The sequence below is a fragment of the Mus musculus genome, chromosome 1 (assembly GCF_000001635.26).
Source record: "Mus musculus strain C57BL/6J chromosome 1, GRCm38.p6 C57BL/6J".
Taxonomy (NCBI): domain Eukaryota; kingdom Metazoa; phylum Chordata; class Mammalia; order Rodentia; family Muridae; genus Mus; species Mus musculus.
The window spans coordinates 36,306,997-36,324,593 of NC_000067.6; the positions used below are offsets into that span (position 1 = coordinate 36,306,997).

The 17,597-nt window shown below is 53.6% G+C and overlaps 1 protein-coding gene across 7 annotated transcripts; it reads left to right on the forward strand.

Annotated features, from left to right (window-relative positions):
• The first annotated feature begins 736 nt into the window (after window positions 1–736).
• Window positions 737–17,041, forward strand: Arid5a (AT rich interactive domain 5A (MRF1-like)). 7 transcript variants are annotated; one of them, NM_001290726.1, is made up of 8 exons: window positions 737–840; window positions 4,878–4,972; window positions 9,213–9,331; window positions 10,208–10,328; window positions 10,614–10,666; window positions 11,088–11,185; window positions 11,492–11,657; window positions 11,996–17,033. In NM_001290726.1, the coding sequence occupies exons 2-8, from the start codon at window positions 4,882–4,884 to the stop codon at window positions 13,205–13,207; spliced, it is 1,860 nt and encodes a 619-aa protein (NP_001277655.1). In that variant the 5' UTR covers window positions 737–840; window positions 4,878–4,881; the 3' UTR covers window positions 13,208–17,033. The 7 variants fall into 7 exon arrangements, 6 of the variants coding, with proteins under 6 accessions (NP_001277655.1, NP_001165676.1, NP_001165677.1 ...); NM_001172205.1 differs by lacking the exon at window positions 4,878–4,972; NM_001172206.1 differs by lacking the exon at window positions 4,878–4,972 and having other exon boundaries at window positions 9,216–9,331.
• The last annotated feature ends 556 nt before the right edge of the window (window positions 17,042–17,597 follow it).

Consider the following 17,597-nt stretch of genomic DNA (forward strand, 5'->3'; position numbering starts at 1 on the left):
AATTAATCACCCAGGCCTGTTTTGCTCTATATAATGAAGATAATGATGGTATGAAATGCACCGAGCTGTATGAGTATTATAGTTAATCAACAGAATTTGATTCCGGGGATACTAACTACATAATAGGAACAGAGTTCGAGTTCAAGCTAATAAGGCTTTCTGCTTTTAAATCTCAAGTTTTAGCGTCATCTTCTATAACCCACACGGGTCCAAATGACTGTTCTCTCTACTAATCTTGTCCACATTCACCCTCAACTCGTTCACTTCCTCTTTGCACGGTCCATCTTGTGGCTTTCACTCAGTCTACATGACATATGTAGACATGGGCATTTTGGGCATTAGGCCTGGACCACAGACTTTCTAGATTGGCCTCTGGTAGGCTAACAGTACTTACTGTGTAAAGTTGGAAAGGATGGAACCGGCCAGGACCACTTCAGGTAAAAGCCAGAAGCACTTTATTTAACCCCACCCAGTCTTTGGCAAGCTACAAAGAGCGGGCAGTTTTTCTAAGACTCTAGTTTTGCCTCTAGGGAAACCAACAGACATGCGACAGCAGTTGATTCTTGAGTTTCTTACATCAGCCCCTAGCTGCAAAGTGGGCGCACACTACAACTCCCAGACGTCCTCGGGTCTAAGGGGGCGGAGTCTGCTCCGCTCTAGAAAATAGGATTCACCAATGGGCGCCCAGAGCGCTGGGGGGGGGCGGGTCCATGGGCGGGTCCGCGGGGGAGGAGGCAGTCGAGCGGCGCCGGTAGTCAGTCGCGCCGAGAGCGCTGGGACAGGACGGCTGTGCGTGTAGAGGGTCTCTGCATAGCGACGCGCGCTCTCGCTGGGCCATGGGTAAGCGGCTGGCGGGCGGCGCCGGGGTCAGAGGGCTGGGGTCCCAGAGCGATCGTGGCTCTCAGGGTAACCCGAATGTCTGCGTGCTCTCTTCTCGTGGAAAGTCGGGGCGGCCAGGGGCTTCCCAGGCGTTTATCTCGAAACTCTCCTCTCCGAGTCTGGACTGAAATTCACTGAGCCGCCCACACTTCCTGCTGCGGTTTCAATCTCGAGCTGCTCTGGGCCCATTTGTTGTGACAGCTGTCAGCAGCAGCTTCTCGGCCGCGGGCCCCTCCCTGCCCCGTGCCAGCCCAGCGCTTCGCTTCTCAGAAACCGAGGCGCCCGGGCCGCGCGCAGCGCTTCCCACTGCGGCCGCGATTCCTGAAAGTGACTGCGCGGGTTTTGAAGAAATTGCTCAATGCGCTTTGAAGAATCAACGGTTCCTCTTTTCTGCCAAGGGACATGCTGATGGTTTGACGGTCACACGCTTCAGATCCCCTGCTCCTTCTCTCTTCTCTTTCCTTTTTCTTTTTGTTTCTTTTTCTTTCCAACCCCCAGCAGGAAAGACGGTTTCTTTTTACCCGCCTGATCTTCTGAGTTTCCCTCTTTTCCCTCGGGTCTCTTCAAAGGGACAGGGTGATGGCCCTGGACTGGGGGTGTTTAGTGGACCGAGGGCAGAAGCTCAGGCTGCCAGAGTGCGACGAACAAGTTTGGCTTTGCTCTTATTGCGAACTAGGGGCACAACCACACCACCGATCTGTGGCCCTTTGCACTCACTACCCAGGCGTTGCTCCCTGGCCGGGGTCACATCCCACACCTAACCCACAGGCACAGTGGGGCCAACCGTAGGCCGGGAAGGCCTCAAATTAATCCCAAATTGTGCTGCTCAGGCTGTATCCCCTAGTTTGCAGAGTCTTTCATTTCAGATGAGTGTAACAGGTGCTCCTTGCCCCGCCCCGCGGGCACTGCTGGGAATTGATGCAAATCTAAGGATCTCAGTGTCTAAAGAGGATGGATGCCTGGGCAGGGGAGGGTGAGGAATGTTAAGCTAGAGGGTCTGTCTCTACAGCAGTTAGTGTCCTAAATGACTGCTTGGCCTAGAACTTGAAGTGACAGAGGCAGAATGGCCTAGAATTATATACCCCACCCCGTCTTCTATTACAGAGAAACTGAGGCATAGAGACAGACTAAGGTCTGACAGTGAGGGAGGACCAGGCTTCAAAAACTCCTTGCTCTTTCTCTTCTTTCCTAGTGGCCTTCCGCTGCCCTCGGTGGGAAGCTGATCTGTAATGATCTAGATTGCCTCTTGGACGAGTGTAGCAGGCACCGTGCTAGGGTGAGGAGAGGAGGAGAAAGGAAAAGTGAGGTCCGGAAGTTCCCTGTGTAGGGGTTTTGGCCTTCTGTTGAGTCAACCTCTGCAGCTTGTTTCAGCATAGGTGGGGTGGGAAAACCGGAAATGATACATAGAGAGAGCAATTTTCATCAAACGTATGGATGAAGGGTGGGGCGGTGAAGACTCAGTCCTCCCAGGAGTAGGATCTCTTGGGCTCTCTCAGGGCAGTTGGAGTCTGGAATCTCATACCTGGTGCCCCTACACCCCTCTCTGCCTTTATGCAGCCCCTAGGACTCTCAGCTTGTCTCTAGCCGCTAACAGAGCTTGGCAGAGGTGCTGAGGGTGGGCTGTGGCTGGTGCTGTGTCCTGGATCCTCAGACTCCTGTCCAGCTGTCCTCAAGGCTGGCTCTTGGTAGGACTGTCCCCCCCCCCCCCCCAAACTGCCTACTGGAGCAAGCCCAAGGAGGAGAATGCCAGGCAGTTGGCTTCTGCCATAGAGTGGACTGACCGCTTCAAAGGCTGTCTTTGTTTCCTCTCCAGCTTGAGCTAAGTGAAACTTAAGCCAACAACCTCAGGCAAGGGGGTGGGGCTGTGTCTACTGGTTGTTATTGAGGTTGCTGTTGCCGTTATTGTTGTAATTGACGCAGTGTTCCCAGCCAGTGAGTTTTCATGAAAGGAAGTGTCACTTCCTTGCCATCACAAGAAGGGTGACTGGGGTAAGCAAACCAAGAAGAGGGAGGGAAAGTGGTAGCCGTGTCTGCGCCTGCTCAGGGGGGTGAGCCTTGAACCCTGTCTGAGCCTCAGTGGTCTCAGATCAGGTACACACTTCCCACATACTTAGGTCAGTCTGTCAGGAGCACCCTAGGGAGAATCGGATACGTGGGGACAGGCAGGTGTCAGTGAGGTGATCTGTAGGGAGAAGCATCATTTCTTGCTTTCTTCTGCTTAGAATACTGGCTATGGAGCCTAGCACACCCATCTCACAGATAAGGGGAGAGAGCTATAGAAACAGTGCTGGAGGTGATAAAAGATGCACCCAGCTTGGCATGGTGGTGTATGCCTATAGTCCCAACACTAGGGAATCTTACATTCAAGGCCAGGCTGGGCTACACAGAGAGACTGTCCCAAGCAAACAACTAACAAAACAAGCAAAGACAGCATCCCTGTGTGGTGCTATATTCCCCACCCACCCCCACTTTGTCCAGCACAATTTCAACTGATCTCAGTTCATTGGCTGGAAGGGCAGGGGGCAGGCTTACAGGGCTGCTTGATATCCCAACAGCCACCCCCCTGCCTCAGTGACTCCTCTGCAGGGTGACCCTCACTACTGTCATCTTCCCCCTTTTACACATAGCCTTTGTCTACCCAGACAGCAGGTTACCATTTCTTCAGAGAATCTCAGCAGTGTCCCACACATTTTCCTTCCTTAAAGGTTATAAGGTGATAGATACCCTCTATTACAAGGTGATGGGGCCCTGGGAGACTCCAAGGCCAGACACATTGATTCACACTGCAGACCTTCTGCCCCTTTCTATTCAAGGCCTGATTGGCTCCATGGTTCACACTGACCTATTCTTTTTTCTTTTTAAAGATTTTATTCATTTTATGTATTTGAGTACACTGTAGCTATCTTCAGACATACCAGAAGAGGGCATCAGATCCTGTTACAGATGGTTGTGAGCCACCATGTGGTTGCTGGGGTTTGAACTCAGGACTTCAGAAGAGCAGTCAGTGCTCTTAACAGCTGAGCCACCTCTCCAGCCCTGACCTATTCTTATTAGCAAAGGGATGGGGCTGTACAGATCCACTCAGGCTGTGTGGGGAAGTTTATACGCTCTGAGCTTAGTGCGCCAGCCGAGGTCTCCCTCCCCTATTTAAGCTCTAGACCTTAGGGTTCAGCCTTTTGGCACCATCAGACCTCTGTAGTTTAGAATCCCAGCTTTGCCACTGGAAAGCTGTGTGACCCTGAGGCAGGTTGTCTGACTTCTCTGAGCCTCCAGTATTACATCTGTTAAAAGGAAGATGATTCAGTAAGGCCTGCAGAGATGCTCAGCCCCAGGGAGCCCTGGAGAGATGAGCTTTGGTGGAGCCATAGCCATAGCTAGCAGAAAGAGAAGTAAGGAATGGCTGGAAAACACCGGCAAGTTTGGAAAGGGAGACTGAGACCCGGCCCTTAGTGCTGTAGCTTAGCATCCACAGCCCGAGCTGCCCCTGACACAGCCTTGACATTGACCCATGAGGAGCTGCGGCAGCTTCCCTGCTGTACCTGTGCCCACCTGCCTGCGGCCTAGGAAGGGACTCTGTCAAACTGTGGTCTCCTTGTATAGAGGGTGGAGTAGGCAGCCCAGGGAGCTGTGGAGGGAAGGCCTGCCATCGTACAGGAGGAGCAGACCGGGGATAAAGTTGTTTCTCAATTTAAGTGCTTTTCAACCAAAATCCCATTGAGGGTTTCTTGTTTGTTTGTTGTTGTTGTTGTTTGTTCCTTTAGAACAGTGGCTTCTTGACTTTCTTAATGTTGCAACCCTTTAAAACACACACAGTTCCTCATGTCGTGGTGACCCCCCCAACCATAATGTTATTTTCATTGCTACTTCATAACTCCCATGTCCTACTGTTATGATTCGTAATGTAAATATCTAGTACGCAGGATGTCTTTCTGGTAGGCGAGCCCTGTGAAAGGGGTCGAGACCCACAGGTTGTGAACCCGTGCCTATGTCCTCCACAGAGGAATGTTGAAGGGAGGCAGGCCTGACCTCTGTGTGGTGAACTCTCTCATCGAGCTCCAGAAGCTAAAACTACACGTGGACGCAGAGCACCAGAGTGAGTGGGACAGACTAGAAAGTCTAGGGACAACCCAGGCATGCTTCTGTCATGTGTGAGATTGTGGGGAAAGCAGGCCTTCATTCACCACAGGGGTGTCACTAGGCCAGCACTAGGAACCACTGGAGCTGTGGAGGAGAACATGGGCAGACCCCTACCTCACACGTCACACCAGAGGACAGTCTAGATGTGCTACAGGAAAACTTCAATCCCCATTATCATGATGGTTTTTGTGGATAGAAAAGTCCTGTGCGGATGATACTGTGGAAAGCAGAGACTGTCTTTTGGAGACACCAGCCCTCTTCTATGCTCACAAGTAGGACGACGTAGGACTGGCCGGGAAGGGATCTTACAGAGGCTCTGAGGTCCACGAGGGCTTGGTTCATAGCAGCAGCAGTGAAATAGAGAAGGTGCCTTTCTCCTGCCTTACAGGTGGGGTGATCCTGAGAGATGGGGGTCACCAGTGCCACCAGCGCTCCTCACCCCTTGTAGGTGGGACCCAGCCTGCGACTCCATGCTTGGGCCTTGTATCAGGAGGTGCAGGAGCCAGGCTGGCTGGGACACAGTCTCAGTCTACAGTTGTGGGTTTCATAGCAGGACCTTTCCTACGAACGATTTACCTGGAGGCTGGAGAGATGGTTCAGTGGTTAAGAGCACTGACTGCTCTTCCAGAGGTCCTGAGTTCAATTCCCAGCAACCACAGGGTGGCTCACAACCATCTGTAATGGGATCTGATGCCCTCTTCTGGTGTGTCTGAAGACAGCTACACTGTGCTCATATAAATAACATAAATAAATAAATCTAAAAAAAAAATTTACCTGGAACCCATATCCATAAATGATGAGGGAAATGAGGGGTTAAGGCTGCCAGAGACAGGACTAAGGATACCCTGTCCCCTCATCTAAAGCTGCAGAAGTCGGAGCCCAGAAAGTCCTGCCAGGGACAGAGAGAGTGATAGCGTGGCCAGAAATGAATGGACACCAAGTTCATTTGGGGACTCAGGACACAGTGATAGAGTTTTTTCCTTTGTGGATCAAGGCGGGAGCTCTGACCCCTTTTCCATCTGGGGCCAAACAGTTTGGATTGGTGACTTCCTTTCCAGGTAATTCGAGTGCCCTTCTCCAGATTTTCCCTGAGTGAGTTCATATCCCAGATGAACTGGACATCACCGGTAGAAATCACCAAATTGGTGACTGTCCACCTGCAGCCCGCTGGGAGCCTTAGATTCTGGTGAAGCCTCACTTAGGCCATACGCATCAGTCTTAAAGTACTCCCAGTGAGGTTGTCTTGGTCCAGCTGTCTTAGTTTTTGAAATCCAGGTGCTGTGACATGCCAGATCTTTATGTCACACTAAGGGATAGATGGAGACAGGAGTGTGAAGAAGCTCAGGCCAGAGCGAGAGATGCATCTAGTTATCCGACTTGAGAGTCACCCAGAGGTGGCAAAGAACCCCCAGGACCTTTTCTCCTCTGTCACAGAAGTAAAGACAGAGGCATGGCATTTCAGAGAATTGGTAGAAAAGAGAAGACAGTTGTCAGTCAGGGTTTCCGGAGACTGACCATGAATCGGATGTCAGTAGCTGTCTGAGAGGGTATCCAAGTCACTATACATGCTGGCAAGAGTTAGGATGAGCATCCCTGTGAGCATATTTGGCCATCTTATGAGGACTTTACCAGTGGTGACAATAACCCCAGCAAGTCATTGAACCCGTGGTCAGGCCGGCCCTGTCTTGAGTTCTAGTGTCCTAGGGAGATGCTAAGCCTCTTGACCTGTCTGGCCAAGAGCTTTCCCCTCTTTAAAGGGACTCCCTAAAGGGACTAAATGAGAGAAAGTACCTGCGAAGTCACAGTCCCAGAGCGGGGGACCGGTACAATGTGAGCAAACACAGGCATGGATGGCTGCACTTGTGTGAACTGCCAAAGGGAGAGCCTTTCAGGAGCTGGATGTCCTAACGCTGAGCCCCTGGGCCATGTGGCTATGCGACCGGTGCTCTCAAGGGACTTCCTTTCTTCCTCCTCTCCCTTCTCCCCTCCTCCTCCTCTCCCTCCTCCCCTCCTCCTCTCCCTCCTCCTTTGTTTTTTTTTTTTTTTGTTTGTTTTGTTTCATTTTGATACAGGGTTTCTCTGTAAAGCCCTGGCTGTCCTGGAACTCACTTTTTAGACTAGACTGGCCTCTCAGAAATCCACCTGCCTCTGCCTCCCAGGTGCTGGGATTAAAGGCGTGCACCACCACTGCCTGGCTCCCTCCTTCTTTGTTTATCAAGACAGTTTCTCTGTGTACCCCTTAGGACTGGGAGATCTGCCTGCCCCTGCCTCCCAGGACCTGGATTACAGGTATATGCCTATTCTGATAGGAAAATGGGACGTTCATTTCTGCCCTTGCTGACAGGAAAATCTTCCAGCTTCCTTCGGCAAGGGTTCTCTGAGCTGGAGCAAACCAAGAGTTGGTCCCATTGTACCAGATTAACAAAAAGAAAAGAGAAGTCGTCAGACAGGGTGTGATGGCTCTACCTTCCAGGAACTGAGTTGGATAAACAGATCTAAGCAAGCCACCCTGGCCTAGAGGACAGAGGGCTGCCTCTGCGGCCACTTCCACGCCTTGGGCAGTCAGGACTCTGAAACTCTGGGTTCTGGCCATTGACCTGGTCTACAAGCAAGTTCCAGGACAGCCAGCCGTTTAATTGGACATGTAACATGTAGTTTCTACTACCCTGCTCTAAGCTCCGGTGGACCTAGCTACCAGCTTCCACCCAGGAGCCACCCTAAATCTGTGAATGAAACACACACACACATTAGCTTATTTCTGATATGCTTGAGCTTAGTGTCCGGGCTCTTCTAAGCCTTCCTTGGCTAGTGTGCCCTTCTGTTCACTCCCAGCTCCACACCTCTGAATCTTTCCTCAATTTAGTTGCTCAGTTACCGTTAGTCCCAGCTCAGCACCCTAAATCTGCCCTCAGCTTAGTTGTGTTTCAAATCTCCTGCCTTGCCACCCCAGGCCCAGGCCCAATCAGGGAAGAGGTCAATGGTCACTCAGCCCACTCTGATATCTCACATGGCTGGTGGCTCTTTCTCCCTCTGAAGTATAGCACATCTTTTCTCCTCTCCCTCTAGTCTGCCTGCAGGGAAACCGGAAGTTCCGCCTCTTCCACCCAGCCATTGGCCGCTAGCATCTTTACTGATCGATCAAGAACCAATTGGGGAACAGGACCTTCAAGGTTCACATGCAGATCCCCAATCAGCATCAGAGCCACCCCATTCAGTATCACACGCCTGTAACCCCATCCGGCGGGAGGCAGAGACAGGAGGATTGCTCCATGTTTTAGGCCAGCCAGGGCTACACAGTGAGACATTGTCTCAAGTAATTAATTCATTAATAAATAAAAGATTTGGTCAAAATCTGATGCCTGCTTGCCTCAACACCTGAGGCAGCTTGCCTGATATTTTTGCAGTGGCTAATCTGTGTCACTTTTGCAACATCCTGCCCGGGCCAGGGCTTTCACTAAACAGGGTGGCACTTGTGGCTTCTCCCGAGGCCATCATCACAAGCCGGGAACCCCCATCACTCCCCTTTGTCTGACACCTGTCTTGACCAGGGGCTGGAGGACTTGCAGTTCAGTCATGACGGACAGCACAGGCAAGGACAGGAGGACAGCACAGGCAAGGACAGGAGGACAGCACAGGCAAGGACAGGAGTGCTGGACTTAGCTGGGCCTGGCCAAGGCCATCTGGAGGGAGGGATTACAGCTCTTTGAAGGCTATCAAGAGACCTTGTTATTGAGGTCCTAAGAGCAGTTGGAGGTAGGGGAACTCATAGATGAAGCTATGGTAACATTCACTTGAGCTACTCCAATGCTTTCTGCCTGAACATGGGCAGGTTTGAGAGTGTCCCCAGCACTCCCTATCCAGACTCCTCTGACTTGACCCTGGATGATAATGAAGAGGCTAAGAAGGGTTTCCTGCAGAGATGTAGGGGTGTGGCTAGAATAGAGGAAAGAATAGAGGGTGGCTGCTGGGCCAAGGTGACCCAAAGTGTCTGTGCCCATCTGTCTGTCTGTCTGTCTGTCTGTCTGTCTGAGCACGTGTGTTGCTTAGCGTGAGGTACTGACCAGCAAAGAGCACTCTGGAAGGAATGTGAGCATTTCCTCCTTCCCTGGCTGATGTGAAGGACCACCCCTCAGCCCCTTCCCCACAGTTCCTCCTCACCACAGCTCACCTGCCTCTCCTCTGCTCCCCTTTCCCAGCAGCACCTCCGGCCAAAGGGAACACAGAGCAGTCAGAAGAAGGTGACCTCCCGCAGCTTCCTGTATCCCCCAAGCCAGATGATGAGCAGAGCAGGAGCCAGAGCCCCACCCAGCTCCAGGTGAGTTAGACAAATCCTGGGAGCTCTTCCCTGCTGAGCTCAGCCTCCAGGGAACCTGAGACACTTCGAGCTCTGAGAGGGAGACAGGCGTCTCTGCCTCATGCTGCAGAGCTGCCTGGAGCCCCACCTCAGAAGGTGCGGGATATGGGTGCTAGGCAAGGCAGACTAGGTACGACAAGCCACTGCCTCACCCAGACTTGTAGCAGAACCCTGATAATCTAACAACCTGGACTCAGTCACAAAATGGACAGACATAAGTCTGAGGGGCTAAGAGATGCTCCCACCTATTGGTCAAGCTGATAGTTGGAAGCTGCAGGCCCCCTGGTACTAGGAAACACTGTGTGTCTGTGTGCATTTAGCAGTTTTGTGTGTGTTTGGGGGGGACAGGGTATCTCTGTGTAGCCCTGGCTGTCCTGGAACTCTCTCTGTTGACCAGGCTGGCCTCGAACTCAGAGAGTTCTGCCTGCTTCTCCTGAGTGCTAGGATTAAAGGTGTGTGCCACCACTGCCTGGGGCGCATTTGGCTTTTACCATACGGTTGAGGGACTCTGACCCTGCCTTCCAGGAACTGAGTTGGATAAAACAGATCAAAGCAAGATATAAAGGGGGTCCTGACCTGGAGAACTGAGGCCTGCCCCTGTGGCCACTTCCAGGCCTTGGGCTGCCAGGACTCTGGGACTCTGGATTCCAGCTGTTGACATGAACCTGGGCATTAAGCCCAGGTTGTACCCGTGAGAGCCAGGACAGGAGGCAAGGTGCTCCCAGGGAGCCCACAGATGGGGCCTAGGCACTCATTCCTTCACACAGAGGCGGTTTCCCAGTGCCCAGCTGCCCATCAGTGGGGCCCGCCCATCCATGCCTCCTGCTCTTTCCCCAGGACTCCCCTGAGGCAGGTGGGGAGCAGGAGGAGGAACAGGCCTTCCTGGTCAGCCTCTACAAGTTCATGAAGGAGCGACACACGCCCATCGAGAGGGTGCCCCATCTTGGCTTCAAGCAGAGTGCGTCCCTTGGGGGGGGAGGATGGTGTTCAGGGCGGGTAAGTGTAGGGGGGCAGCAGCCAGGGGATGTCCCCAGGCAAGACAACAGGCAAGGCACCTCTGCTAAAGGTGACCCTGGATGCCGCCAGCCTGTAGGGGTTGCCTGTGAGGACGGTGCCTCCCTGAAGGCGAGGGGTGGAGTTGGGTTCTCATCCTCATGGGCAGCCTGCCCTGTCCATAACAGTGGTCCTGCCTGGGAGTGTGGGGTCACAGAGCCTGACCGTCTGCCTTGCCTCTTCCCTTCAGTTAACCTGTGGAAGATCTACAAGGCAGTGGAGAAGCTGGGGGCCTATGAGCTGGTAAGGAAGGACTCTCTCAAGTCCCTCGCTGTGCTCCAGCCTCAGCCATACCCCCCAGCAGGAGCTAGGGAGTCGGCAGGGCTGTCCTTGCCTGCAGACACGAGGAAGATCAGAATGCCCAGGTCCTGCCTGCGTGCTGTGGGATGGGGGACTGTGCACTTTGCATCCCTAAGCAGGTTTCCTCCCATCCCCATCTGTTCCACCCTCCACTGCTCCAAAACCTGCTTTGCTCAGCAGTCAGGTAGCCCCTGGGAGGGAGAGCTGGTGGGTACCAGCAGCTTTCTCTAGCATCCTGCCCACAGATGGAGAAGGAATCCCCCCAGATTCAGCTCTCACCCCTTCCCTGCAAGGGGAACCTGGAGCTGAGCAAGTCCCATGGCCAGAGGGTGCTCAGCGGCCCATCTTCTCTGGTGTCTTACAGGTGACAGGCCGCCGCCTCTGGAAGAACGTGTATGATGAACTTGGCGGTAGCCCAGGCAGCACCAGTGCGGCCACATGCACACGCCGCCACTATGAGAGGTACAGCCGGCTGCCCATAGAGTTCTGTAGTTAGGGCTTTCCCCTTCCAGGGTCCTGGCTGGTCTGTGCTGGGAAAGGGGTCATATAGCGACAGATGAGCTATTTGTGCCAGAGAAGGGGTGGAGTATATGTGCCACGAGCTGTGTCCTTGTCAGGACTGGGATCTGCAGCAAGACAAGGAAGGGTTGTAGGTGCTGTGTGCACTGGGAGACAACAGGGGTGCTGGTGGCAAGGTGCCAGAGGGGCTAAGAGGTGAAGAGCAGCAACTAGACTAGGCTTCTGGTGGACACACTGGCTCCTCCCCAGGCTGGTCCTCCCATATGTGCGGCATCTGAAGGGGGAGGACGACAAGCCACTGCCTCCTACCAAGCCCAGGAAGCAATACAAGATGGCCAAGGAGCTGAGGGGAGACGATGGGACCACTGAGAAGCTGAAGAAGGCCAAGGACTCAGAGGAGAGGCGGGTGGAGCAGGTACGCTGGGCATGGTGGGGTTGCTCTTACAGCTCCCGTGCCTGCTCTGGCCATGGCTTCTGACTCCTGCTTGGAACACCAGGAGCTTCCTGCTAGGGCAGGAGCTGATGAACTTTGGGTTTTCTGAAGATCAGCTGACACCTGCTCACAGAACCCTACGTTCCGATTGTGGGGTGGTAGGCTTCATCTGCTCAGGATGGGGCACCTTGGAAAACTTTTGACCTTGCAAGGGCTAAGAGGCGCTGCTGGTGTTCTCTGAGGGCTTGCTGCCTCCAGGTCTCCTGGTTAGATGCATAATCTTGTACCCCACCCTAAGACAAGCCTTCTTCTTCTTCCAGACCACGCCAGGAAAGACCAAATCAGATGCCACTGGCCAGACACAGCTTCCCTGCCAGGGATCCTCGAGGGACAGCACAGAACAGCTGGGCCCAGTATCTGGACCCTCTCCACCACTCACGGGTGCTAGTAGCTGCCCTGAGGCCTACAAGCGGCTCTTGTCAAGCTTTTACTGCAAAGGGGCGCATGGCATCATGTCACCACTGGCCAAAAAGAAACTCCTGGCCCAGGTCAGCAAGGCAGAGGCCTTGCAGTGCCAAGAAGAGGGCTGTCGCCATGGAGCAAGGAGCCCCAACAAGGACATTCAAGACAGTCCCCAGAACCTAAGAGGGCCGGCTGAGAACTCTGAACACCAGCTAACCCCCCGGGAAGGATTGCAGGCCCCTGGTGGGAGCACCAGGATGGAGGCCCAAGTGGGCCCCTGCCCTACAGCCCCCATGTTCTCAGGCTGTTTTCATGCGTACCCCACCGAGGTGCTGAAACCTGTCAGCCAGCACCCTAGGGACTTCTTCTCCGGCCTTAAAGACAGGGTGCTGTTGGGACCACCTGGTAAAGAAGAAGGTCCGACAACCAAAGAGTCCCATCTGGTGTGGGGTGGGGATGCCAACCACCCCTCTGCATTCCATAAAGGCAGCACAAGAAAAAGAAGTTTCTACCCCAAACCCAAAGCCTGCTGGGTGTCTCCCATGGCCAAGGTCCCTACTGAGAGGCCTGGAGCCCCATCCCCTCATCCCAGTAGCCCAGGTCTTGGCAGTAAGCGCGGCTTGGAAGAAGAGGGATTCGCTCATGGTGGCAAGAAACTGAGGGCAGTGTCTCCCTTTCTGAAGGAGGTGGATTCCAAGGAGACTGGGGGCAAGCCTGCAGCCCCTGGCTTGGCTGTATCCTGTCTACTGGGCCCAACCCCGGGGCCCACTCCTCCAGAGGCCTACAGGGGCACCATGCTGCGGTGTCCTCTAAACTTCACCGGTAGCGCAGACCCTCTGAAGGGCCAGGCCTCACTCCCCTTCAGCCCCCTGGTCATCCCTGCTTTCCCAGCCCACCTTCTGGCTACAACAGGCTCCTCACCTATGGCTGCCAGCCTGATGCATTTCCCTCCCACGCCCTATGACGCTGTCCTACGCAACAGACTGGGTCCAGCTTCGTCTGCCTGGCACATGCCACCCGTCACAACCTATGCGGCACCTCACTTCTTCCACCTCAACACCAAACTGTAGGCCAGAGCCTATCCTGCTATGCTGTGGAGGATTTGATGGGCAGCTGCCGCCATTATCTCAGGCCTGAGCCGACTACCCAGATTCCCAGGCCAGTGAGGCTCCCCGAGTCTGTGTCTCTCTGGTACAGACAGCAGGGAGGCAGTGGGGCTTGTCTGAATGAAGCAGCCCGGGCCCAAAGCCAGGGGACCAAGTTGTGGTAAGATCATGAAAGTACCTGAGCTGGTATTTTCTCTCCACTGAGAGGCCGGGGAGCTAGTTGGCAGCTCAAGGCATCCAGGTTGGCCATGAAAGACCCAATAAAAAGACACTGGTGTGATTGCACTCAGCCCTGGGGTGTACAGCACTGGATGTTTGCAAGGGGAGGTGAGGCAGGAGCAAGTGTGTAGGTGTGGTGACCAATGTGCGAGCAAAGATGAAAGGAGGCCACTCTGGCCTGGCTGCCATCACCCCACTGGAAGGGTGGCAGGGCCAGAGCCAAACTCAGCCTCTGGTGCACAGATGAACAGCTGTGATTCCTTTCGCTCCAGCTCCAGCCTCGGGGCACCTGACTGTTGAGGTTGCCACGGTGCCAAAGCCCAGAGCACACTGGTGACCTGTGAGACAAGATGGAGGGGCTGTGTCACTGCAACCCTCTGAGCTGAGCCACACGCCCCCATCCCAGAAGGCCTCGGGTCTTTCAGTGAACGGCATCACTTGCTCTGAGAGGTTCTTGCTGTGTTGCTCAGGTTAGTCTCGGACTCCCGACCTAAAGAATTCCTGCTGCGGCCTTCTCAGTAGCTGGAACTACTGGTGTGAACCTGTGAAGAGGGGATTTGTGGGAGCTCACATAAAACCCAAGTGAATCTGTCCTGGTAGTGGGCAGACCTGTGAGCCCAGCTGCCTAGTGTTCCCAGTGAGCGACCTGTCACATTCACACCTACTTTCCTGTTCTACATACTGGGTGAAGGGTAGAGGGGACCCATCTCTACCTGTGAATCTGTTGCCAAGTCACAGTGATATTTACCTGTGGTTGCTCCAGGTGCCCACACAGAAATCCCATGGCTTGGCACCCATTCCTACCTTGGACATGGCTTGCTCTGCCAGTCCCAAGGAGACTGTCAGTACAGCTTCACACTGTTCCTGGAAAGGCAGTGCCACTGTGGACCAGAGATGCCAGGATGCCAGTGAGCCAAGTCAACAGATGGTTACTGACCTACATCATGGGAACTCACCCTGTTCCTGACCTCAGGCCATGGGTAGGAGGGCAAGTTTTTATGGCCCCCTTAGTTCACAGGCGGAATGGCCAAGGCCAGAGACAGCAGGTGTCATTGAGGATGTCTGGCTCTGGGAAACGGGTGGCCAGGGAAAGCAGCTGCCTGTGGAAAAGAGCTGGGACACAGGTGTCCTCCAAGACCAGGTAGCTAGAGGGTAAGGGTCCCACTGATGCATCTTGCAACTCCCCACCTTCCTTCTGGAGATACCAGGATGCCAGCCTGAGTATTCAGATGACAAGCCCTGAGCTCCTGGCTACCCCACTGCACCCATGTGCTACCTGTCTGGGAGCTTTTACAGCCCCGTGAGGAGGGATTCTAGGCTAGCAAATGCCCTGGCTGTTGGGCTGTACACTGTGGGGTCAGGTCCCAGGATAGACAGAGGGTACCTTCGTGCGTGCGTGGAAGGATCCCCTTCATCTACAAAGTAACACTAGTCTCAACCTGCTCAAAGGTGGCGTATGACAGACAGCCTGATAATGGTAGCTTGTTCCAAGCTGCAGGAACGGAGCCCTCTGCAGGTTCATCTGGAGAATACACAGCTGGGAGGGTAGGGTGTGTGGCTTTCTGGGTTGTACTCCACTCTGCTTCAGCAAAAACTCTAGAAATGAATGCACATCAGGCTTCCTGGGAAATCTTGGGACTTTGCACCCATGCGCTAGCCCCACATGATTCTCCTTCCTTCTGTGAATGAGAGAACTCAGCTCAGAGGTGACTCCAAACACTGTGGTACACACACCTTCCTATGTTCACTTGTGTCCCTAACAGGTTCCCCCAGAGGACCCACAGGCCAGCAAAGCTCTTGGCGTCTGTGTCCAGGGCATAACTTGTGGTCTGAGCCTACTTCCAAATCATTCGTGACATTTGAGCTAATAATGGTGGGAGGAGGCAGAGGCCACTCTGGTATTTGTGCTGACCCCACCCCTGTCCGTGGTCCTGGCTCATTTCCCTGGAAACAGCTTAAGTGTGATGAGTTGGGCATTCAGTGGGAAATACCTTTGTTTGCCTTGGGTGTCAAAGCATGCTGCCCCTGTAACTGTCTTAGGTGGCATTGGTTAGCATTACATGTGCATCTCCCACACGAGGCAAGTATCACCACCGCCATAGTTGTTTGGTTGGTTGGTTTTCTTGGCTTCTTTTTAAGACAGGATTTCTCTGTGTAGCCCTGGCTGACCTGGAACTTACTCTGTAGACCAGGCTGGTCTCTAATAGAGGTCCACCCTCTGCCTCTACTTGGATTAAAGATATGCACCACCATGCCCAGCAACCACCTCGCCCAGCAACCATCAGAGTTTTAAACCGAATGGCTGGGAATTTTCCTTTGAAGACCTTGCGAATGGCTACAGGAGGTGATGGAGAAACAGCAGCAAGTCCCCGAGGGAGTGGCGAGAGAGTGGGGCCAGGAGCCAGGGGGGCTGTTGGGCAGGGACGGAGGAAGCCAGAGATGACTTAGGCTGCATTTAGAACCTTCTAGTCCAGGAGGCAGTTGGGCTTTTATGTGAAATAAAGAAAGATGGAAGAGAGTCCTGGCTCCCAGATTTGGTTGTTTGCTTTATGGTGCTAGGGATGGAACCCTGGACATTTTTTATGCTCAGCAAGCTCTGATCACTTGCTGCATCCCAGCCCTGGACTCTGGCAAGTGGTAGGTGTGGACACTGGAGACTAGAACAGAGTAGGGAACGTATCCTTGGAGATGGCAGAGTCAACATCTGGACACAGGTCTGGAGATGCTGCGGACACATCTGGCCAGCGTGTCTGTTTATACTGTGAGCAGAGTGAGTGTGGGGGCTGGGCTTGGAGAAGGGAAGCGAGCTAGGCAGTGATCACAGTAGAGCAAAGCCGTCCAAGGGCACAGCCAGGGCACAAGAGCTCGGGTTTCCACTTGACCTTAGCAGCGTGAGTATCATTGCACCTAGGAGGCCGGCTGGACACAATCTCAAGGCAAGGGACAACTAAGCACCACTCCAGTGGGAGCCGAAGTGGCTGCATGAAGGGCATCAACAGAGAACCAGGGAATGAAGTGGGGATGGGGGGAGGGAGTTGGGAACAGTGGGTAAGATCTCTAGACTGCAGATCTTGGTGTGCTGTGGGGACTTGATGGGGTGGGTGCACATGAGAGGCTTGGCTGAATCAGCAGCTATTGGTTGCTGGATGAGCTAGAGCAAGAAGGGGTCAACAGAGCTCAGGCATGGGGGACTTTGAAACAAGGGCAGCGGGCATGCTGGGTGGGCACAGCCGCCAGGGTAAGGTGTGTAGGCACAGGAAAGGAGGTGATGGGGCCTCAGCAAAAAACACAGCACAGGAGGCAAGAAGCAAAGGTTACCTTCCACATGAAGTTGCTGGGCTGGCCAGAGCCTTAGACTGGCAGAATAGACATTAGAGAAGGCCAGAGGCAATGAAAAACTTCATGGCTTTAAAGGAATTTTAAATCAAGAGCAGAGGCTGCCTGGCATGTTTAGATGTGTTTGTTTTCTAGTGTGCTGGATGGAACCCAGAGCCTTGGGTATGCTGGGCAAGTATCCAACACTGAGCTATATCATTTGGTGTTTTTTAAAAAAAAGAATTAACAATATTTGAAACATTTTCTCTTGAATAGCCGTTATTTCTGGCCACAAAGGATGACCTTCCGAATCAGGACCGGGGGTGGGGGGGGGAGCCCATCTATTGCCCATAGTCCTTCAGCTCCTCTTGTGTCGGACCATTAGGGAGCCAGTCCTAGCCAACTGCCCTGGTTCTCACCACTTGAGTCTTGACACTGCTCAGACACTAGGTGGCAGCTGCTGTTCTTCATGGTTACAGATCAAGACCAATTTCCTTAGCTAATGGCTCCAAGAATGTGGCTGCTCAACTCTTCAAAGGGCTTCTGGGCAGGAATGTAGAGCAATCGCTGATCTGGCAGGACCATCGAGGTGGGCAAATATGAGCACAAGCTCCCAAGACTAGGGCCTCACTCGCTGGGGGTTGTTCCTCCGTGTGTGTGTGTGTGTGTGTGTGTGTGTGTGTGTGTGTGTGTGTGTGTGACAGCCGGCTGGCTACCTGTGAGTCTCTGTGTCCTCTGTGATGCAGAATTGAATCTAGAGACCACTAATGAGCAGATGACTACAGAACACACTCCCCATCCTACCAGGGGGCAGCTCAAC

Coding starts and splice junctions, on each gene's coding strand:
- Arid5a (NM_001290726.1), top strand. CDS start 4,882: ATGTTGAAGGGAGGCAGGCCTGACCTCTGTGTGGTGAACTCTCTCATC. Junction 9,332..10,207: donor AGAGCCCCACCCAGCTCCAG/GTGAGTTAGACA, acceptor CTCTTTCCCCAG/GACTCCCCTGAGGCAGGTGG. Junction 10,329..10,613: donor CCATCTTGGCTTCAAGCAGA/GTGCGTCCCTTG, acceptor TCTTCCCTTCAG/TTAACCTGTGGAAGATCTAC.